Source organism: Berghia stephanieae, chromosome 6 (genome assembly GCF_034508935.2).
Source record: "Berghia stephanieae isolate SIO BIC M18660-M18661 chromosome 6, UCSD_Bste_1.3, whole genome shotgun sequence".
Classification (NCBI taxonomy): Eukaryota; Metazoa; Mollusca; class Gastropoda; order Nudibranchia; family Aeolidiidae; genus Berghia; species Berghia stephanieae.
The window spans coordinates 45,808,031-45,829,727 of NC_088365.1; the positions used below are offsets into that span (position 1 = coordinate 45,808,031).

Sequence of the window (21,697 nt, forward strand, 5' to 3'; positions counted from 1 at the left end):
ATAAATGATTCTACTGGTTGAGCTATGCGGTCTTCTGGTATGACGCTCGCTTTCGGATCGGAAGGTCGGTCCTGAGTTCGAGCGTGGCTTTCGTAACGTTATGGCCTGACACTGACCAAAAAATGACGTCAAAATGCCAGTCTTTTGCCACAAAAGAAAACAAATCGTGAGTTGTATTCAATAGTTCAACCAATGAAATAACATGTTTCCATGAGCTCTACTACCGACAACTCACTAGGCGGTGAAAAAAAAAAAACAACAAATAATGACGTCAAACTGCCAGTCCTTTTGGATTTCAGTGTCAGGCTATAACATAACGATGGCTTCGGTTTGAGCCTAGTTGAGTCCTTAGAAAAGACTCTTAACTCGCATTCTCTCATCATACCCCCTTGTAAAGCGCTTTGAGCTCGTTTAGTGGATATTGCGCTATATAAAAGCTCACGTTATTTTTTTTATTGATTACAGCTCACAATTAAGTTTGTGTCTTTTCCCGTGATCTTCGTCTTCTTTTATGATATTTTTGTGTTGGTATCAGGCGACGTGTACCTAAATGCAGGTCTGATATCCGAACCCACTTACGGGCCTAATTTTACATTGTTGTAATGGACAATATTTGCGTCATTTAAAAAATAATTTCCTTTACAACAATGAGCTCATAAGAAATTGGTTTATCAGACCTGCAAATAAATCGATCGATATAATTTAATTTGAAGGACAAGTTTTCTTGCCAAATTTCTAAATACCAGTTTTTCCAGAATACCGGTGTTGACTATGTAAATGAATATATTGAATGTAAAAATAAAAATACAACTGTATCTATGTATTATTTACTTAATCGGAGCGTTCTATTTGATATAGATCAAGATACAAAAAGCGGTTTGGCTACACAAAGCATTTTATTTTTATTTTACCCTTACAAAGTAGTGCGAACTACGATTTACACAAAAGTGTAAATAGTACAAACTAAAGAAGTTACACAAAAAAGATAAGTGTTAAATCGAACAGTGTAAATAGAACAAACAATTTTTAGTTGATCGCGTCTGTTATTCTGATGTGTTCTGAAAAAAAAACCCAAACATATTTTTTAAAATTTGGGCCAGAAAAGTCGTCCTTCAAATAAAGTATTGATCGATCGATTAAGAATGACTCTCATCCAGTCAAAAAAAACTCTCAAATCTGGGACTTACGTGGAGACCAAGGTTAGAGAGTTTTTAACAAGATGTCAGCCCGGTCCATTTTAATCGATCGACATTAAAGGACTAGTTCTCTGTTCAAAATTCTCTAAGTGTGTTGGGGTTGGGCTTTTTTCTTCCCCTATTTCATTTGACCAGAATGCGGTAATACTGTAGAAGAACCGAGCAATGTTAAAACGCCATTTTTCGTTTCTTTTTCCATTTTCTTTCTTTTTTTTCTTTTCTCATTTAGGCCAGAAAACTGTCTCACTACAAATCAATGTTTGTTTTTGTTTTTTAACTTAAGAAGAAAAGAATTTACGTCAAGTAAGATTTAAAAAGAAACGAAAAGAAATTTAAACAAACCCAACAACAACAACAACAACAAAAAACAAAAAAAAAAAAAACAAACTAAATATCAAAAGTGATGACGTTTTCCCGTTATGACATTTCAAAACACGGATTGTATGAAAGAGGAATACACACCAAGGGAGTTAAGTAATAACAATGGCGTCTATGTCACATTTTATGAATGGCCTTGATGGTAAATCGATTCTTTCAGAGCGACAGACAGTTTGACAGTTGAAATTCACCTGAAACAATAAGATACGCCTACCCCCTACCCCCACCCCCATCCTTTTTTCTTTTCTTCCTTCCAAAAAAAAAAGGAAGACGAATGAAAAGAAAAAAAAAAGGATCCTCCATCATTACCTATAGTTGTGTAGTGCGTTGTAAATGAGACCCCCCCCCCCCCCCCCCAAAAAAAAAAAAAATCCAAAAAAAAAAAACAAAAAAAAATAAATAAAAAAATAAATAAATAAATAAAAATCCAAAACAAACAACAACAAAATAACACACACAAAAAAAAACCCAACCAAAAAAAAAAAACAGTTACAATTTTTAAAAGTCAAAACAAAACAAAAATAACTAAACAGTGAATTATTGTCTTTTCTCTAACGTCCTGCGTTGACCTCGCGCAAAAAGACAACTGACGGTCAGCAGCTTACGCCACGACTTATTCTCAACAGCCATACCGCAGTGACGTTTTGTTGTTTTGTGGTGTGGTGAGACAGTTGTTTGTAATTTGACTACTGCCTCCGATCTTCGTTTCTTTTCTTTGTTTGTACGTTATTTATTTACACTTATGTCACCGAGTTATAAAGTAGGCTTCGTTCTTAGGCCATTGCCATTTGCCTTAATTTCGAAAGTCAAACAAGAAAGCGACCATGTAGGTCCGCCTAACTAATGAACTGAAAGACAATATCGCATTGTAACAAAAACTGGTTGGTGGATAGAAAAACAAGAACACACGTTAACGACACAAACAAACCAAAAAAAAAATGTATGTTCTACTACTCAAAGCTTTCAATTCTGTTGTTGTTTTTTTTATTTGGGGTTGTTTTTTCCCCCCAGTCAGAGACGGAATTCTGAAGGTAATTTAGTCCAATTGATAAATCGTCGGATTGACCCAGTAATCCTAGCGGTGGCTGGTTAGTTATGTCAATTTTAATGTCAAAAAAAAAAACATAACAAAACTTAACGAACAAAAGAAAAAACAACAATAAAAAACACCAAAAAAAAACAAACCAAAACCCAACAACCCCCCCCCCCCCCCAAAAAAAAAAAAAAAAAACCCCAGTCAAAAGAGAATTTGCAAACCAGCAAAAATATTGAGGGTTAGAAGAAGTATAATAAAAGACATCATTGTGTATATCATTCTGTTATGTAAACCTCTATTTGACGCCAATAAATTAACAAACTTAAATCAGCAACAATCGTTAAGACCCAAATAGAGCTGAAAGAAAAACAAAAGCCATTCCACGGATCGTACAACTAACTACAAGGAACAGCTCGGCCAAATGACATTTAAAAAAAAGTAAAATAGAAAAAAAGAAAGTGGGAAGAACAGAAGAAAAAAAGAACAACAACAAAAAACCAACAACAACCCAACCCCTGACCACAACAATCCCGAGAATGAATCGAGTGACCACCACAGACAACTCGACTTGACGAATGACTAATCAGGTTTTCGAACCCGCATGCTAAGTAAGTAAGCAAGCAGGTAAGTGCGTTAATCCCGTAACGATACAACACATCATTCCAGACAAAACAGGACTTCTGACACATGAAGAACATTCCTACAGAGATCTCGGAACTGCTCCGGAGTCAATCAAACCGCTTAACCTATAACGACTCTATTGACCTCGGATTAAGCAGAAAGAGAGAAAGAGAGGAGAAAAAAAGAAAAAAAAAAGATTGATCAAAGGGTAAAGAATGTCGGCGACCACAACATTTTCCGAGGCATTTCACATACATAATATTACAACCGGTTCATCTAGGATCGCCGAAAGCAAAAGTAGTCATCAGCCAAACAATTCCAAAAATCTCTTTGACGACTTCAAATAATACTCTGATCCATACAGAAGAACTGGTTTCCTCTAAGAAACAGGCATACAATTGAGGCAAATATTAACAATTCAGTTGTTTTATCTTTTAATGTACAATAGCAAGCATAGGAAGAACAAATTGGCTACAATGAAAAATAAAAATAAAGTATTATCTATCATCTATCGCACTGTGAAGCAAATTCACACCCTTCTATACTTGGAAGTGACTTGACCAGTGCCCTTTTTTTTTAAAGACGGCGATACAAACTAAAACAAAGGATCCCATAGTGTGAGAGACACCATAAATTATATATAGTATGCGCTTGGCTAAGAAGATCACAACATTGCCATCCGGAAGTATAACGGACCAACATACAAAACGATGTGTAACCATGAACTTTTATAGTCTGGTTAATACAGTTTAGTGAGAATTACTCATAAACGCGGATGGCAAAAAGGAATAACAAAGACCCGAGTGACGTCAACTTCGTATTATCTATACAGTCAGGGATGCTAATTCAGCAGGCAAAAATTTACTAAATTTTTACGACAAAGACCGACCCCTTTCTGAGTGCTGAACTCCAGTGAAATGACATTAAAAGAACTTACTTTTTCCCCGTTTAGCGGGTGATTGGAAAATAATATACTGAGGGTTTATAACATACTGAATTCCGTAAATATACGGAAAATTTGCAAACTTGTATGTAAGACGAATCTAGTTGCAAGTAAAATCGATAGTTTTTGAACAATTCCAAATGAAACGAATCATTTTACCCACAGTTTCGTGGTCAATCCAATGGTATGACGCTCGTCTTGTTAAATACAGGTCCGGGGATCGAGTTCCGCTGTGACCTGTTCTAAAGGAGAGTCCTCGTAAAAGGCTCTTTTATCAATTTTCTCATCATACTTAGGTGTAAAATAAGTACCCATTTAGACAACGTAGTTTGTGTAAACAAAATGTAATTCCGCCTTAAAAACACCCTAAATGTTAAGTGCTGTTGGCTTCAGACATCTTGTATAGCACTTTGAGCGCATTTAGCGGTTACGATGACAAAGAGCGAAAAAAGGGTTTCAATAAATAACACACTCTTGCAAACACACAATGACAAATTTTACTGGGATATATAATTAATAATATATATATATGATTTATAATATATAATAATTAATATATAATATTATGATAGTTTGCTTTGTGTTCATCTTGACATAATATTGTAATCCATTGCAACATTCCACAAAGCGTGGGCAGAACAAGCAAATATTTGATAACCAATAAACGGTCGTACTCTGAAAAACTCGAATTTAAAAAAATGGCCAGAAAACTCGTCCTTCAAATGTCGATCTAAATATATATATATATATATATATATATATATATATATATATATATATATAATATATATATATATATATATATATAAACGAACCTCACCTTGGCCAAAACTCTCAAAACATTGGATTTGATGGAGGACTTCGCGAAGTCCCAGGTTTGAGAATATTTGCCAAGGTCATTATATCGATCGCAATTTGAAGGACGAGTTTTCTGGCCAAAAATGTAAATATCGAGTTGTTGTTTTTTTTTTCCAGAGTACGGAATGAACTGGTTAATCGTTTACTTCAATGATGTTAGGATTATCCAGCGGACAATTATTTGAAACACGGCTTTGAAGACGTTGTAATGACGGTTGGCAATGATTGGTGTGAGAAGTCGTTTTCTTGTGACGGTCTTTTGAATTAAACAGCCTCAGCCTTTGTAACTAACAACTGTACATTCAAATCAGACAGGCTAAATATTGTAAACTGTGATCTGTATGTCTTATAACAGAATTTGACATAATCCTCTTCGCTCCTTGGATTGTGGAACATGATACTATGGCCTCTACGAGCGTCCGCCATTTGCATCAGTCCTTGGTAGTCCCCCAGATGAGGCATGCCATCTTCAGGTCGTCAGACAGTGAGCGCCCCCATGTCTGTTTCGGACGCCCAAACTTTCGTGTCCCTCAGACTCAGAGATTTCAATCGAGGGACTGGCTGATGTCGTTGCTCCCTGTCCTTGTCAAAGTGCGACAAACCCCTCTTCATTTCCTCCTCCTAATTTGAGCGCTGATGGGTTCTTGGTTTGACTTTTCCCACAATTCTATGATAGGTATGTGGTCTTGACATCTGAATTCTGTAGAGGTATTTGTTTACGAAGGTCTGAATTTTGTGAGTTAGGTTGTGTGTGACTCTCCGGGTTTCAGATCCATACAGAATAACAGGTTTCCTAACAGAAACAGGCATACAATTGAGGCAAAGAGTGACATTTCGGTTGCTTTATATTTCAAAATATAAAATAGAAAGCAAAGGAAGAACAAATTGGCTACAATGAAAAAAAACAGTACTACCTATCATCTATCGCACTGTGAAGCAAAATCACAACCTTATAATATACTTGGAAGGGAATGACAGTGACAGATACGTTAATCGTGGTTCCCGCGGCGCTAAACGAACAAGAACAATTGTTTTGCTACCCTTACGATAGGACTCTAAACCCTCTTCCGCACTAGGACAGGACTGTCCTGGGACAGTCCTGTCCCAAATCTGTAACATATAGAATTTAGAGAAATCTTCCGCACCTATTGGGACGGGACAAAACAGTCCCGTTGTGTCCCAAGCCGTTGTGAAATGCTACAAAATCAACGGGACAGGACTGTCCCAGTCCCGTGTTCATATCGTTTGTGATAGTAGAAAAATATAGCAGACTTCCGCATTAGGACAAAAAAGTCCCAGACTTGGCGGCGCCGTGTCAAAATTGAAATGCCTGTCTTTATTTTCTGCATTCCTACAACTACTGCTACTACTACTACTACTACTACTACTACTACTACTACTACTACTACTACTACTACTACTACTACTACTATTTCTACTGTTGCTTCTGCTGCTGCTAATTCCACTAATATATTAATACCTACATCCCTTACATTTTGTATTTATTTCCAATTCCATTGTATTTATTTTCCAACAATAGTCCACACTTTATTTTAGTTCACTGTCTTCTCTACTGCATTACACAGTTCCTATCCGCCTCCCCTCTTTTAACATAATTAAGTACGCACCTTTTATAAATTTCTATTGCTCTGTTTTAATTCGCGCTTCCTCACAAAGTAGCATACAATTTCCTGCCCATCAGTGTTTTTGTTTATGCATCTTAACAACGACACTACCAGATTATCTCATTCGTCTGTAGTTTTTAATTCATCATGTGTTGATGAAGGGGAAACCCGAAACGTCCATTTATCTGTTTTCGTATATTAAACTGAAGCTTACATTCAATTTCACAGTTATGATTTATTTATTTATTTAAATTCTGAATATTAAAAAGCAAGATAGAACAATTCAAAAAATAATTCTATGTGATGAAACCACGTACAGAAGGCATAGCAACATAAACATTTTCGGCAATTTAAAAAAGTATGTTTATAAATATAATTTAAGAAGTGTCACACTTTGTGACACAGCAGTAATGTGTCTAAAACCGGTCGCACATCTATTCGGTACCTTGTGGGATCAATTATCTTTATCGTTATTTATTTCGGGAATTTTCAATGAAAATATTTTTAAGTAAGTCCTTCTGAGCCACTTGGACTCATTGTAAGACAAATTAACTCCTTTAGAGCCTTGTAGCCAATGGTGCAGGAGTTATTCCGATTTCAATAACGTGAAGCGGACAATTAACGTATTTGTTTGAAAACCTTTGAACAGGACGCTAGTCTATCGCAGATTACTATCCCAGCTTGACAGGTACCCTTTTACACCTGAATGGAGTGAGTGATTGGAGTAAATTTTCTTGCTCTAGAAAGTACAAATTGGCTTCGATCGGAATCGAACACAGAACCTCTGAGTCCAGAGTACAACGCGCTAACCATGGGCCATCTTGCCTCCTAAGCTTATAAATCCGGAACGTATCCATGTTGCTGTAGCGTTGAGCAGACAGATAACAGTTTAAAATTTAAAAAAATAAAATTCCCTTTTTCATCCCATAGGGGAAATTTTTCTCGAGGGTCTATTCCAAGGGACGACTGGAATAACCCAGGCGTCAGCCGCAATGCAGCGCCGCAAATTGAGCTAGGGCGAGGTATAACCCAGGCGTTAGCCGCAGTGCAGCGCCGCAAATTGAGGCGAGGTGACTTACTCAAGGCAACACAGCGCATCAGCGGGTGATCGAACTGATGCCTTTCGGGTACGAAGCAAAGACCGTACCACCGAGCCATGCTGACTTTCTATTATCCTCTTGAATGATGCTAGTCCGTCAAAGATTACTTTCATCAGCGAACTGGTACTCATTTGCACCTGGGTAAAATGAGGTGATTCCAAGAATGTCATTTTAAGATAAGATCGGAGATCACCATAGAGTCTACGGAATTGACCCTTGAGCAATCTTTGAGTCATTAAAGGATGCCCCAATATTGTTTTCTCTTTCAATTTGTCTTTTTTTTTTCAACGTAGTAAAGCACAGAAATATGCAACCCCTATTTCATCCATTACTTGTATTAGTAGTAGTAGTAGTAGTAGTAGTAGTAGTAGTAGTAGTAGTAGTAGTAGTAGTAGTAGTAGTAGTAGTAGTAGTAGTAGTAGTAGTAGTAGTAGTAGTAGTAGTAGTAGTAGTAGTAGTAGTAGTAGTAGTAGTAGTAGTAGTAGAAGTAGTGGTAGAAGAGGTGGTAGTTGTAGTGGTGGTATAAGTAGTAGTAGTAGTAGTAGTAGTAGTAGTAGTAGTAGTAGTAGTAGTAGTAGTAGTAGTAGTAGTAGTAGTAGTAGTAGTTGTTGTTGTTGTAGATGTAGTAGTCGTAATAGTAGAAGTAGTAGTAGTTAGTTAGTAGTAGTAGTAGTAGTAGTAGTAGTAGTAGTAGTAGTAGTAGTAGTAGTAGTAGTAGTAGTAGTAGTAGTAGTAGTAGTAGTAGTAGTAGTAGTGGTAGTAGTAGTAGTAGTAGTAGTAGTAGTAGTAGTAGAGTAGTAGTAGTAGTAGTAGTAGTAGTAGTAGTAGTAGTAGTAGTAGTAGTAGTAGTAGTAGTAGTAGTAGTAGTAGTAGTAGTAGTAGTAGTAGTAGTAGTAGTAGTAGTATAGTAGTAATAGTTGTAGTAGTAGTAGTTGTAGTAGTAGTAGCAGCAGCAATAATATTACTCTTGCTATAAGAATATTTCATGATTATATAAATCTTATGTAAACAAATCCCATTGTACAGTGTAAAAAATCATTATCGTCATGTCGTATCTTATGTTGATTCATAAAATGTGAATTATTAGAGTTGTACCAAGGACTTATTTTTTAAATTATTAATTTATAATCCAAACTATTAAATAACTAATCCATTAATTAGAAGATTTTACATTATTATTATCACCATTATAATTATCATTATCATTATTATTATTATTTTTATTATTATTATTATTATTATTATTATTATTATTATTATTATTATTACTATTATTATCATTATTACTATCATTGTTTGCCTTGCTTTATTACTGATTTTATTTACTTGATTTGTTGATGAAAATATTATATTCTTGTATGAGTTATATTGACAATTATTGCCTACAAATAATCTTTTGAATCTTGTAAAAAAAAATAAAAAAATAAAAAAATAATGCATTCGCGCAGGTGTGTCCCGGGACAGTCCTGTCCTAGTGCGGAACCCCTTTTGAATAGAAGTTTTCTTCAGTGGGACAGGACAAATTTGTCCCGGGACAGTTTTGTCCTAGTGCGGAAGGAGTCTAACCGCAAGGTAAGTATATGCAAAGTATATGAAGTCGTAAGATCAATATGTTTTGGGTTTGTTTTTTAACTGCGAAGACTAAACAATATACCCCAAATCCGACATTTTCTCCCCCCAAAGTGCCCCTTATTTCTTTATCAAAATCAAAGCACAGCCTTGGTGACGTGATAATAATAAATGACGTAGGCGTGTTGATTGCAACATCGCACCATGCTGTACCTATAATACGACAGTAGTATGTACTGTAATACTCTGTGGAATTTCAACGAGAGAAGCAGAAACTAGAAACACTACTGCCATCGGCCAATGAGAGTGGACGCAGGAATGGGCGATCAGTTAAGTTATAATGAGATAATCCAGCGGACTATTTGAAACGCTTCTTTGAAGGGCGGATTAATTAACGGTAATTTTTTTTTGTTGGCGTAGGAGGTAAAGGGGAAGAAGAAAAGGAAGGAAGAAGGAGGAGGAGGAGGCGGAAAGGAAAGTGGTCAAACAATATGAAGTACTATGGTCATGCTCTATGCGTTCTCTGACTAAGTTAGACGAATCGGTTTTGTTATTATAACAATAACAACGAGAGGCCCATGAATCAAGATTAAAAGTGAATGATGGGAAATCCCGCCGGTGTCGTTATAATACATAATACTTTCATACGATTGTCGTTATAGCGTGGAATAAATTTCAGGTCGTAAGTCAAGTAAGTAATCCGCAGACGCCTACGCGATAATGCTCCATGAAAGGCACAGCGATATAATAATATAGAGAAAGAGAAAGAGAGCGCCCCGAGAAAAGCCAGTTAAACCTCTTTTCGCCTTCAAAAGAAAATTAATAGGCTGTGGAATGCGGAATGTCGTAGACTTCGAAATTTATGGGGATGAAATGAATTATGTGAGAACCAAGAGCGATTTGTGAATTAACCAGTTAGTAAACTGTTGTACTCTGGGGGAAAAACAAACAAACATGTATGTATATAAAATTTGGGCCAGAAAACTCGTCCCTCAAATTATATCGATCTTAAATAAACCCTAATCTTGGAAAAAAAAAAAAACAAAAAAAAAAAAACATCAACTAACCCTCTCAAACATGGGACTTCAGCGAAGTCTTCCGTCGAGTCCCAGGTTTGAAGGTATTTTAATTTTTTCTTATTTTAAGGACGAGTTTTCTGGCCAAATTGTTAAATACGTGTCTTTTCATAGAACGGCAGTCAACTGGTTAAATAGGTGGATTGGTATTTCATTGCGATATCATTGTCATCACAGTTATTGTTATGGTAAAACGGTGTAACATGAGGCAAGACTTACTACTGGAAAAATTAAGGTCAAGAGTGTCTTAAAGTTAAAGCAGAACTGCCTAGTACTTCGAAAAATTCGTGATTTTATTTTAAGGACGAGTTTTCTGGCCAAATTGTTAAATATGTGTCTTTCCATAGTACGACAGTAAACTGGTTAAATAGGTGGATTGGTATTTCATTGCGATACCATTATTATAATATATCATTCAGTTATTGTTATGGTAAAACGGTGTAACATGAGGCAAGACTTACTAAGGGAAAAAAAAGGTCACACGTGTCTTAAATAAGTGCACAGTGTAGTGTGGAGAAGGGCGGTACTATTATCCCCGTATTCTTTTCAAAATTTAGTAGTTCAGAGATCAGGATCGGGATCGTGGTACATTAAAACGCAGGTGTGATTGAGTAACTGGAGGTGGTGGATAAATACGATAAGAGCGTTCGTAAAACTAGGGGGATACATAATAAAAGGCGATTTGTATCGTATGGTAAAAGGAGGGAAACACTGAATGTTGCTGGCACGTTAGTTTTTTTTTTGTTTTTGTTTTGAGTTATTGTGACTCATTTGGTTTTGTTTCTATTTGAGGAGGGATTTTTTTCTTTATTTTTTTTTTTTTTTTGGGGGGGGGGGGGGAGGGGTGTTTAACGACAAATCGCCGTAGTCCACAATCCTATCATTAAACAGCGGAATCCGGATAAACCCAACGACACCGGAACAGAAATATTGGTTGACCTTTGGGACCAATAATAAGAGGAATTGACTTTAAGCGTGTTGACATGATGCGTATTCCACTGTACTACCTACTAATACAATAGCATGACCATTGAGCTAGACTCTTATCACTATCACCACTTGATGACTTAACGGCACGAGCGGCTACCGAACTATTTATTGGTTACAACCACAGACTATCTATGGTTACTATGACTCTATGGTTATAACAATAATAAAATGTAAATTTTGCTGCTCGAAGAAATAAATAACAATGTGAAATTGAATCTAAGCTTCAATTTAATATACGAAAAGAGATAAAAATGGACTTTCGGGTTTCCCCTTTATCAACAAAACAGGATGAATGAAACACTGCAGACGAATGTAATAATGTGGTAGTGGCGTATTAAAATATCCAAATCACTTCAACTCCCTTCGCCCCTTCTTTAAAAAAAATGCATTTAACAAACTAAATCAAATTGCTGAAAAACCCTAAAAAAGCAAAACAAACCTTTTCCAATAAAAAAATAAATAAAATAAAAACAATAGAGCTTATATATAGAGCAATATCCACTAAACGTACCCAAAGCGCTTTACAAAGGATCCCTGACAAACAGCATAAAGAACGAGCCATGACGCCTGTTAGGCAATAATACAATTTTTCGCCCGACAGAGACAATGCTCTTAACGAACAGGTACTCATTTTACACCTGAGTACGGTGAGGTGAGAGAATACGAATAATGAGTCTTTTCCAAGGACACTCAACTATGCGCCGAGCGAGGCAGGCTCGAACCCAGGACCTTCCGATCCGAAAGCGAATGTCATACCCCAAGACCACATAGCCGGACAAACGAGGTGTAGACGATACAAAGAGTAAACAAGCCTTGGGCGAGAGGTAAGATAAGATAGGTACAGTATGCATATACACTATAGTGGTACAGAGGGTAAAAGTAGAAGAATCTCAAGGGCCATACGCTAAGCAATACATACATGCATACGCATTACATACGCCGTGCAAATATGGTGAAGTGAAGGCGGTAGTGGTAGTGGGCTTTATTTTTCGCCTATTTGGGTTTTATGTAATGTAAGCGGCGGTCACGAGTCCGCGACCAGTCAGCACGAGTAGCCCAAGGGTCAGCCCCGAACTGACCATGACACCGTCATAATCATAATAATAATATGAGATATAATGCGTATCATTACGAGGTTGTTTGTTTGTGGGATATTTATTATAACATTGAGGCGAGAAGACAGTAATGTATACCCGTATGACAACAACAACAACAAAAACCCAAACAAACAACAACAACAACAACAACAAAACAACTCAAGCATTTATACGGCGCAATATCTGCTACACATGCTCAAAGCACTTTACAAGAGCCCCTAGCAAACAGCAACACCTAACAAGTAGGACGAGACATGACGCCTGTTAGGCGACATTGCAACAACAACAACAACAACAAATGTAAAAAATTATATCCGCAAAGATAAACAGAAGAGAGACAGGCCTTGCAACTTAAGGTTCCTAGACTCTGCACAATATAAAGACGCAATGTTAAAAACGAAAACAATGCGGGCTCTTTATTGAAGTGTACTCTTCAAGTTTTGAATTTGCTTTACTTTCCCCACAATGAGAATTGAACGAGTACAAAAGCAAAACGTACACCGGAGCTTTCGCCTGTCAATTGCATTCTATTACAGAACAATTTATTGATTACAAGACACATTCTATAGAGTACACCAGAACTTTCGCCTCTCAATTGCATTCTATTACATAACAATTTATTGATTACAAGACACATTCTTTGCATTCAATCCCCCTTTTGTGATGTTGAATATAGATGTTCACAATTTGTCATAACAATAATATCATTCTAAAACGGAAATGGCAGCGATCCAAAACTCCCGAATCAATTTTATGAAATTATACCGAAGCGAACAAGGCGTTAATTGCTTAATTTATGTACGGTATGTGTCGGGTTTTACTATTTTTATTTTTTAAATTGAGCTTTTATATAGAGCAATATCCACTAAACGTGTTAAAAGTGCTTTACAAGGGGTCCTTAACCAAACAGCAACACTTAACATGTAGGACGAAACATGACGCCTGTTAGGCGATATTACATTTTTTAAATTTCGGACAGAGAAAACGCTGTTAACGGCCAGGTACTAATTTTACACCTGAGTATGGTGGGAGAATGTGAGTAATAAGCCTTTTCCAAGGACTCAACTATGCGCCGAGCGAGGCAGGCTCGAACCCAGGACCTTTCGATCCGAAAGCGAGTGTCATACCACAAGACCACATAGCCGCACAACCCTTTCCTTTCCCATCATTTTTAGACCGTTTCACAAAATTTCATAACAGAGAAGACTCAAGAGAAAACACTGCACACAATACATAATTATGTGCTGCAAAACAAACGACTCGTTATTCACATTCTCTCATAGTACTCAGGTGAAAAATAAGTACCAGAAAGTTAACTGTCAGAAACAAAATGTAATATCGCCTAACAGGCGTCATATCACGTCATACGTGTTAAGTATTGCTGTGGAAGTGGATTTGTGACGCTCGGGTGCCAGTCCAAATTAAACGACTCTAAAATCCGATGCTAATATCAATGACAGTTTTGCAAACCGTTGAAACGGTCTTCCTTTGTGTGTACGTGTGTGTGTGTGTGTATTTTGGGTAAATCTCGCAGCTGTGGGGCAGCACCTTCAAATAGTGCTCACACTACTATGTAGTTATGGCAATCTATCAACTAGATGCTCTGCGGTTTAGGGTTCTTGACAACGGGTATATGAGTACATGTTAATGTTGGACAGGTGGCAAGTCCCCACTGATGTAGATAGTGAGCGTGCTGTTGGGGCAAATCTCCTGTGTCATAGGAGAAGACAGCAGACTCGATGATTAAGGAACACAGGCTACTATTATTGCAAGTTCAGTCACCTGGTAGCGCAGGGAATGAAATATTTTATACACGGACCAACCTTCGACTCCCACTACACGCAACCTTCTAAAAACACAACTGGAATTTATACTCGAATAAAATCATCACTTTTTTCATCCAACTATGTACTAATCGACATAATCTGGTTATAGATAGAACAAAGTTGACGTCACTCAGGTCTTTGTTGTTGTTTATTGCCATCCATGTTTAAGTATATGAGTAATTCTCACTAAACGGTAGTAACCAGACTATAAACGTTCATGGTTAAACATAGTTTTGTGTGTTGGTCCGTTATATTTCCGGATGACAATGTTGTGAGTATCTTGGCTAAGCGCACAGTATCTATAACAGGAGAAATAACGATGGAATTTGGGGCTGCAACAATAAAGTCCGATAGCTCAGTTGTTAAAGCACTCATTTCTCAAGCAAAATGACAAAATCTCGATCCCGGGTGCAGTCTAGATCTTTTTTTCTGGCCTCATTGTCCACCCAGCAGTGCTTGGGTAGCAGGTCTTAATGGTGTAGATATAATATCTACAAAGTCCCAAAAGATAAAAATCTTCCAGTATATATATATATATATATATATATATATATATATATATATATATATATATATATATATATATATATATATATATATATATATAAGGAATAGAGCGACTGGCCGTCCGGCATAGATTGTGGAGAGAAGTGAGTGTCGAATGTTAGACCTATCAGCTTTTATAATAAGTGGCTACGTGACAGAATGTAGAACGAAGAGTATTCACTAATTAGAAATTAATTCGAGGGAAGACTATAAAAGGAAAGACGATCTAATATTAGAAGGTAAAGTTTATCTAAGCCTACCGAAATATAACTGGAGTGAGATGAATTCAGTTCTTAATAAAATAAAATTTAATAAGATAATTGTGAACAACCTTTACCTTTACTGTGTCTGTTTGACTAGGCGGAAAGTACTTTGCGATAGGCTAGAGTCCTAATCAAAGGTTAGCAAGCAAGCCATTGCTACTAAAGCCTGAATCGCACCGCTGTAACAGCCTCTCTTGGTGACAACCATATTATATCACATTATAATGGCAGATTAGAGTAAAATGGAACACCGCATGTAACAGGGTTAATCAACACATTGACAGGCTACTACTAAACACAAATTCTATCACGGCAGATCAGGTGACAGTCGCTCATTCATTGGGGTGACCGGTGATGGCGATCGAGGACTGGTTTTGACAACTGGACGGTCAAATTTGATTTATAGGTAACCCGTCACAACGCCTATTACTATTATACTGTCGAGCTATTATACTGAGATAAAAATATGACACGTATTTAAAATTTTGGTCAGAAAACTTGCCCTCGAAATATTGATCCATTAAAATGACCTTCATCTGGGAGAAGAAAAAATAAAAATCATCTCCAAACCCCGGACTTTCCAGGGTCCTAGGTTTGAGCGTTGTTGCCAAGATGAGGGTTAAATCATTCGATCGATATTTGAAGGGCGAGTTGTTTTTTGGCTAAAATTTAAAATAATTGTTTGGTTTTTTTTCAGAGCATGACAGAAAAAGCTACTGACTGGTAATAAAAAAAAACAAAAAAAAAAAAAAAAAAAAAAGAAAAAAAGAAAGAAAAAATAAATGCTAAAGAGCTTTATCCTATTATTATTATTACGGATTATTACGATTAACCATCGCAACGAGTGTCCAAGCGGCACAGTGTCTTGTCTTGAACCAAAGTAAAAATTGACGTTGAGCAATGTGTGGAATGGTGACATCATCGATCTCTTAATTTCACACTATAGTAACCGGGAGAAACTCCGGATCCCAATGACTCTGAAGGTCTAAATGAAGCTCAATGTATGTAGGTAGCTTAATGAGCATATCAGACTTATATGGTTGTTCCTTTTTTTTCAAAATTCCACTTGGTGGAAACACAACGGGGTTTGAATAGAAATAAAAACAGCTTTAAAGGAAGACAAGGAAGGGAGATCTAAAGCGACAAAGTAGACAGCAGGCGCCGGTTCAAAACAAGACAAAGATTTGAAAAAGCGTGTATGAAACAGTGCCAGACAAAGCAGGCAGGACAGAAAAAATACAGGAAAAAAATAACACCACTCCAAAAGGTCAGTATGTCTCAACTCCCAAGTCCAGTTTTTTTTTATGGTTTATATATATATATATATATATATATATATATATATATATAATATTCTTATTTATTATTTTTTTTGGGGGAGGGGGGGGGGGGGGGCTGTTGTATTGTATTTTTCTTTCCTGCAATGTCTGTCACTGTTTAATACACACTTTTTCAGACAGAGAAATAAAGAGATGCCCAACTACAAAAACGGTAATGAGAATCCTTCTTCAGATTACTTTGTACTCTCTTCAACATGACTAGATTTTGAGCCCAAAAAGTTACTTTTTGCCCAATATACAATTTATCTCAAAAAGTTACTTTTTGCCCAATATACAATTTATCTCTGTATTACAAAAGAAAATATAGATAGCTCAGTTGGTACAGCGTTTGCTTTACAATTTATCCTTTGATTACTATTTTTCTTTCTATACCTATATCAATTGCAGCCTGTTATCCACTCCCCCCCCCCCTTTTTTGTTGTTGGGGGAGGATTTTACATTATAATTACTTTGAAATAATGATTTAAGAACAGCAAAAATACTTACATGTTCTCCTGTCGAGCAATCCGCAGCGAGTTTTACTTTCCCATAAGTTCCTTCCCCTAATGTTTTGAGCAACTGAAAACGATTCTTTAAATTATGTCGCTGATGATGTATAAGTGGACGATTAAAAATGGCCTCCGAATTGCTGGCAATGTATGCACTTCCAGAATCGTTAGAATTAGCACGCTTGTGACACGACTGTGTTGATAGGTCATCACTTCCAAACTCCGAAGAATTTAAGGTTGCTGGCACATATCCCGAACCATGCCAAGACTTTGTTTTCTGATGCCTTGATTGTGTCTGATCCGCAGTGAGCGAATGATCCTTACTCGCTGACGATGTGATGCGAGATCCTAAGCGCAATCTTGGCGGTCGTTGCCTCATACTGACTGGATTCTGCCTTCGCAAACGGGTATCTAATCCAAACCCTGACATCTTAATATTATCAACTTCAGGTGACACTCCTTTAATATGCATTATTCTGGAAATAAAAAAGAAAGTTACATGGACCCAATTGATTTTTTCCTATCTTCTTTAATAATTTCATAAATTTTTATTTTACGAGATGGAAAAAAAAGATCAAATACCTCAGATATTAAAAGTTGTCTAAGTCTTAACTTTCTAGATTAGGAAGGAGGAATGAGAGTAAAGTTGACAATAGGTTCCAAATAACATTTTCATGCATGGTCAAAGCTAGTAAAACAAATTTAAAACATCAACTTAATCATATATTAATTTATATTATTATTATAACTAATATATTATTATTATCATCAATACTATTAGGTATTATTATTATTATCAGTATGTTATCAGTAATATTATTATTACCAATCATACTTTTTCAATTATATTTATTTCTTTAATCTTATCATAATGGATACAATTTTTCGTTGGTTTCAGAGAGTATTTCAAATACAACAATGAAGCCAAAAAAGTTTTGGTATCAGACTGTAAATATGAACAAGTCAGTTGTAATCATTATTATGCGCCTATCATTAGCATATTACAACCTCTGATGACAATGTCATCATTATCGGCATAGCATACAGCTGCTATTATTTGCTTTCTATTATCATATTTCTATCATCGTTACTTTTACTTGGTATGCATTACCATTACATTATAAATCTGAAGGTTTCAACAGATAATGAATAGAAAGAAAGTTGATTTTAGCTGACCCTTGTAGCCTTGTATTCGTGATTTAGTTTTATTATCATTATTGGTCAGCCTGCTGGTCGAACCAATCTAACAATGTTATCATTCATCATCACATTATTATTCTTCTTAATTATTATTATTATTATTATTCTTATTATTATTATTTATTAGACGTCTATTATTAGATATTTGGACGTTGGTCACCTACATTGTAGGATAGTGTTGCTAGAGTTTTTATCCGTCTTTCATTGTTGATTCAATCATAAATCACAATAATATACGTAGTGGTATACATTCCAATGATTCTTATTATTCTTGAAGAAAATGCAAATATTATGTTCATTGTGTATCAGAATCCTAAATCACTCAATTCATGCAGTCCAGTCTGGGCAGTGGTCGAATTCAAATCACAAAGACAGGAGTCAGGAGTAGAATGTACATCCAACGAAGTATCACAGAAATAAAAAGCACAGCACAGTATCCCACACTGACTGTGTAACAGAGTTGTGTGGTATGGACTGAAGAAGAAACAGAAATGAATTGTTAACTTCAACACGCCACACTTGACTGGCTACCTGGACCGCACTGAACTCTCTTGGCCTTACTCAGTCTTTTGTGTGTCTCCGGTCTCCTTCGATTTTTTCTATCAACAACATGAAGGCACAGGGCAACGAACAGCTGCTGTGACCTGACGTCATAACCGGCCAAGTTCACGAGGGTCAGAGGTCAACTTTAGCAGAGGCGGTGGTTGTAGTGGAACGAGACACGAGCTGCTGTTTGAAAGTACAGATAAAATGTACTATCTAATCTTTTTATTTTTATTTCTGAAAACAAAGAAAAGAAAACACACGAAGCAGAATGAGGCCATCCTAAGTCAAAATCTTAAATGCAATTTGCAGTGATCATGTTTTGTAATTAGCTAATGATCACGCAGTCGTCTTGTTTTTCTTAGAAAACGAGAACTGATGAGCATCATCATTAAGCACACTTACAAATTCGATTCAATGGGATTCCTTATAAGCGATAAGGTTTCAAGACGAAGCAGGCATATTTTTGTTTATACATACATGAAGCGGAGATTGATATAGGGGACTAAATTTTGTCTTCTTTTTTGAGGTATTCAATATCATTCAGCCAGGCTTCCAAGTACTTTGGAATTGGAAGAGTTTTAGTTGAAATAACAGATTCTACTTTTCCATTACTCAAACCACGTTTTTCGTTATATAATTATGATTTTCTGTCAGCGTGGTTTCATAATTTAACAATCCAAATCTAAATAAATATAATGTTGTGCTTTCTGAGGTCTCTCATATAACCTCAATTGTGTTGGAAGAGACCTAAAGCAACAAACAAACAAACAAACAAACCATTATGCTCTCTCTACATCAAATATAAAGGGAAATAACAAATTAAATATCAGCAATCTTCAATATTACACGATTAACTCCTATTACAATTGTTAGGGCCCGTCTCAAATCCACTTTTTAAAAAAATGACAATGGGAATTTTTCACCCATGTTAAGTGACCATGGAAATATTATTGATTTATCAAATTGTGAATTTGTTTCATCAATATTGTTGTTGATATATATCACGTAAGATGAAATTAGACGTCTGTAACTTTTTTTTAAACGGTTGGTTAATAGAAAACATTTCGCAGTGAATGTTACTTTTATGATGATGATCATGATGATGAATTTTATTATTTTTCTCTCATTATTATTATTATTATTATTATTATTATTATTATTATTATTATTATTATTATTATTATATATTATTATTATTATTATTATTATTATTATTATTATTATATATTATTATTATATTATATATTATTATTATTATTATTATTATTATTATTATTATTATATTATTATTATTATTATTATATTATTATTATTATTATTATTATTATTATTATTATTATTATTATTATTATTATTATTATTATTATTATTATCATTATTATTATTATTATTATTATTATTATTATTATTATTATTATTATTATTATTTATTATTATTATTATATTATTATTATTATTATTATTATTATTATTATTATTATTATTATTATTATTATTATTATTATTATTATTATTATTATTATTATTATTATTATTATTATTATTATTATCATTCTTGTCGTTATTATTACTATCATTAATAATAATAATAATAATAATAATAATAATAATAATAATAATAATAATAATAATAATAATAATAATAATAATAATAATAATAATAATAATAATATTCATCATCATCATCATCATCATCATTATCATCATCATCAACCTCACCATCATCATCATCATCATTATCATCATCATCAACCTTACCATCATCATCATCATCATTAACAACATTTTCATTATCATCATCATCATCATCATCATCATCATCATCATCATCATCATAAACCTCACCATCATCATCATCATCATCATCATCATCATCATCATCATCATCATCATCATCATCATCATCATCATCATCATCTTCATCATCATCATCATCATCATCATCATCATCATCATCATTAACAACATTTTCATCATCATCATCATCATCATCATCATCATCATCATCATCATCATCGTCGTCGTCGTCACCAGCATCATCATCATCATCATCATCATCATCATCATCATCATCATCATCATCATCATCACCATCGTCATCATTATCATCATCCTAAACCTCATCAATATCATCATCATCATCATCATCATCATCATCATCATCATCATCATCATCATCATCATCATCATCACCAACGTGTCATTTGTAATGAGTACAAATTAATAGACTCGATTTCCGAACACTACTGTATTATAATTTATTCAAATATTCACGATGTATAAAAATAAATAATTTGGACATTTCGTGTAAGTAACAACATAAAAAGAAAATAAACAAACAAGAAATAAAAAAATGAAAAATTATATAAATGAATAGCATTGTTGATATAAGATTAACAATTGGTTTTTGTCTAATGTATCTTTCTTTGTTATTGTTTTATATTTGTATTTTTTGTTCTTATTTCGGGGGGGGGGGGGGGGGGGGGCATCAGGAATCATACAAGCAAGTATTCAAACTATACTTTTGGATTAAAATTCAATGTTAGAAAATGTTGACAAACTCAAAAGAACAAGGTTTCTATTATATAGTAATGCGATTTGCCATTGTGAAGCTCATTTCACAAAAGATTGATTGACTGATTGATTGATTGATTTATTTATTGATTGATTGATTTATAAAAAATATATATTTACTTATCTATTTGTTCATTTTTTTAAATGTATAGTTTATTCATTTATTTGATTGGTTAGTCATCTATCATTTATACATTTATTTATCTATTCATTTATTAATTAATTATTTATTTACATAGCTATTTATTTATTTATTTATTTATTTATTCATTCATTCATTCATTCATTCATTACATGTATTAAAAATAATACTATTCAGCCTGACTACTTTCATTTAAATAAAAAGGGGGGAGGTGGTGGAGGGGATAGCATTTCTGTGGTAGTCTTTCAGTCTGCCTTTATTTCTTTCCCTGGAGTGTTGTCTC

General features: G+C 34.9%; 1 protein-coding gene across 1 annotated transcript in view; it reads right to left on the reverse strand.

The window, feature by feature from the left end:
• Positions 1-18,759, reverse strand: part of LOC144975118 (uncharacterized) — a 124,488-nt gene extending 105,729 nt beyond the window's left edge. The window contains exons 1-2 of the mRNA XM_078918871.1: positions 18,317-18,759; positions 16,951-17,428 (exon numbers count right to left, since the gene is read on the reverse strand). Of these exons, the coding sequence (XP_078774997.1) occupies positions 16,951-17,424 (474 nt within the window). The 5' untranslated portion in view covers positions 17,425-17,428; positions 18,317-18,759. The remainder of the gene's footprint in view (positions 1-16,950; positions 17,429-18,316) is intronic.
• Between the last annotated feature and the right edge of the window lie 2,938 nt (positions 18,760-21,697).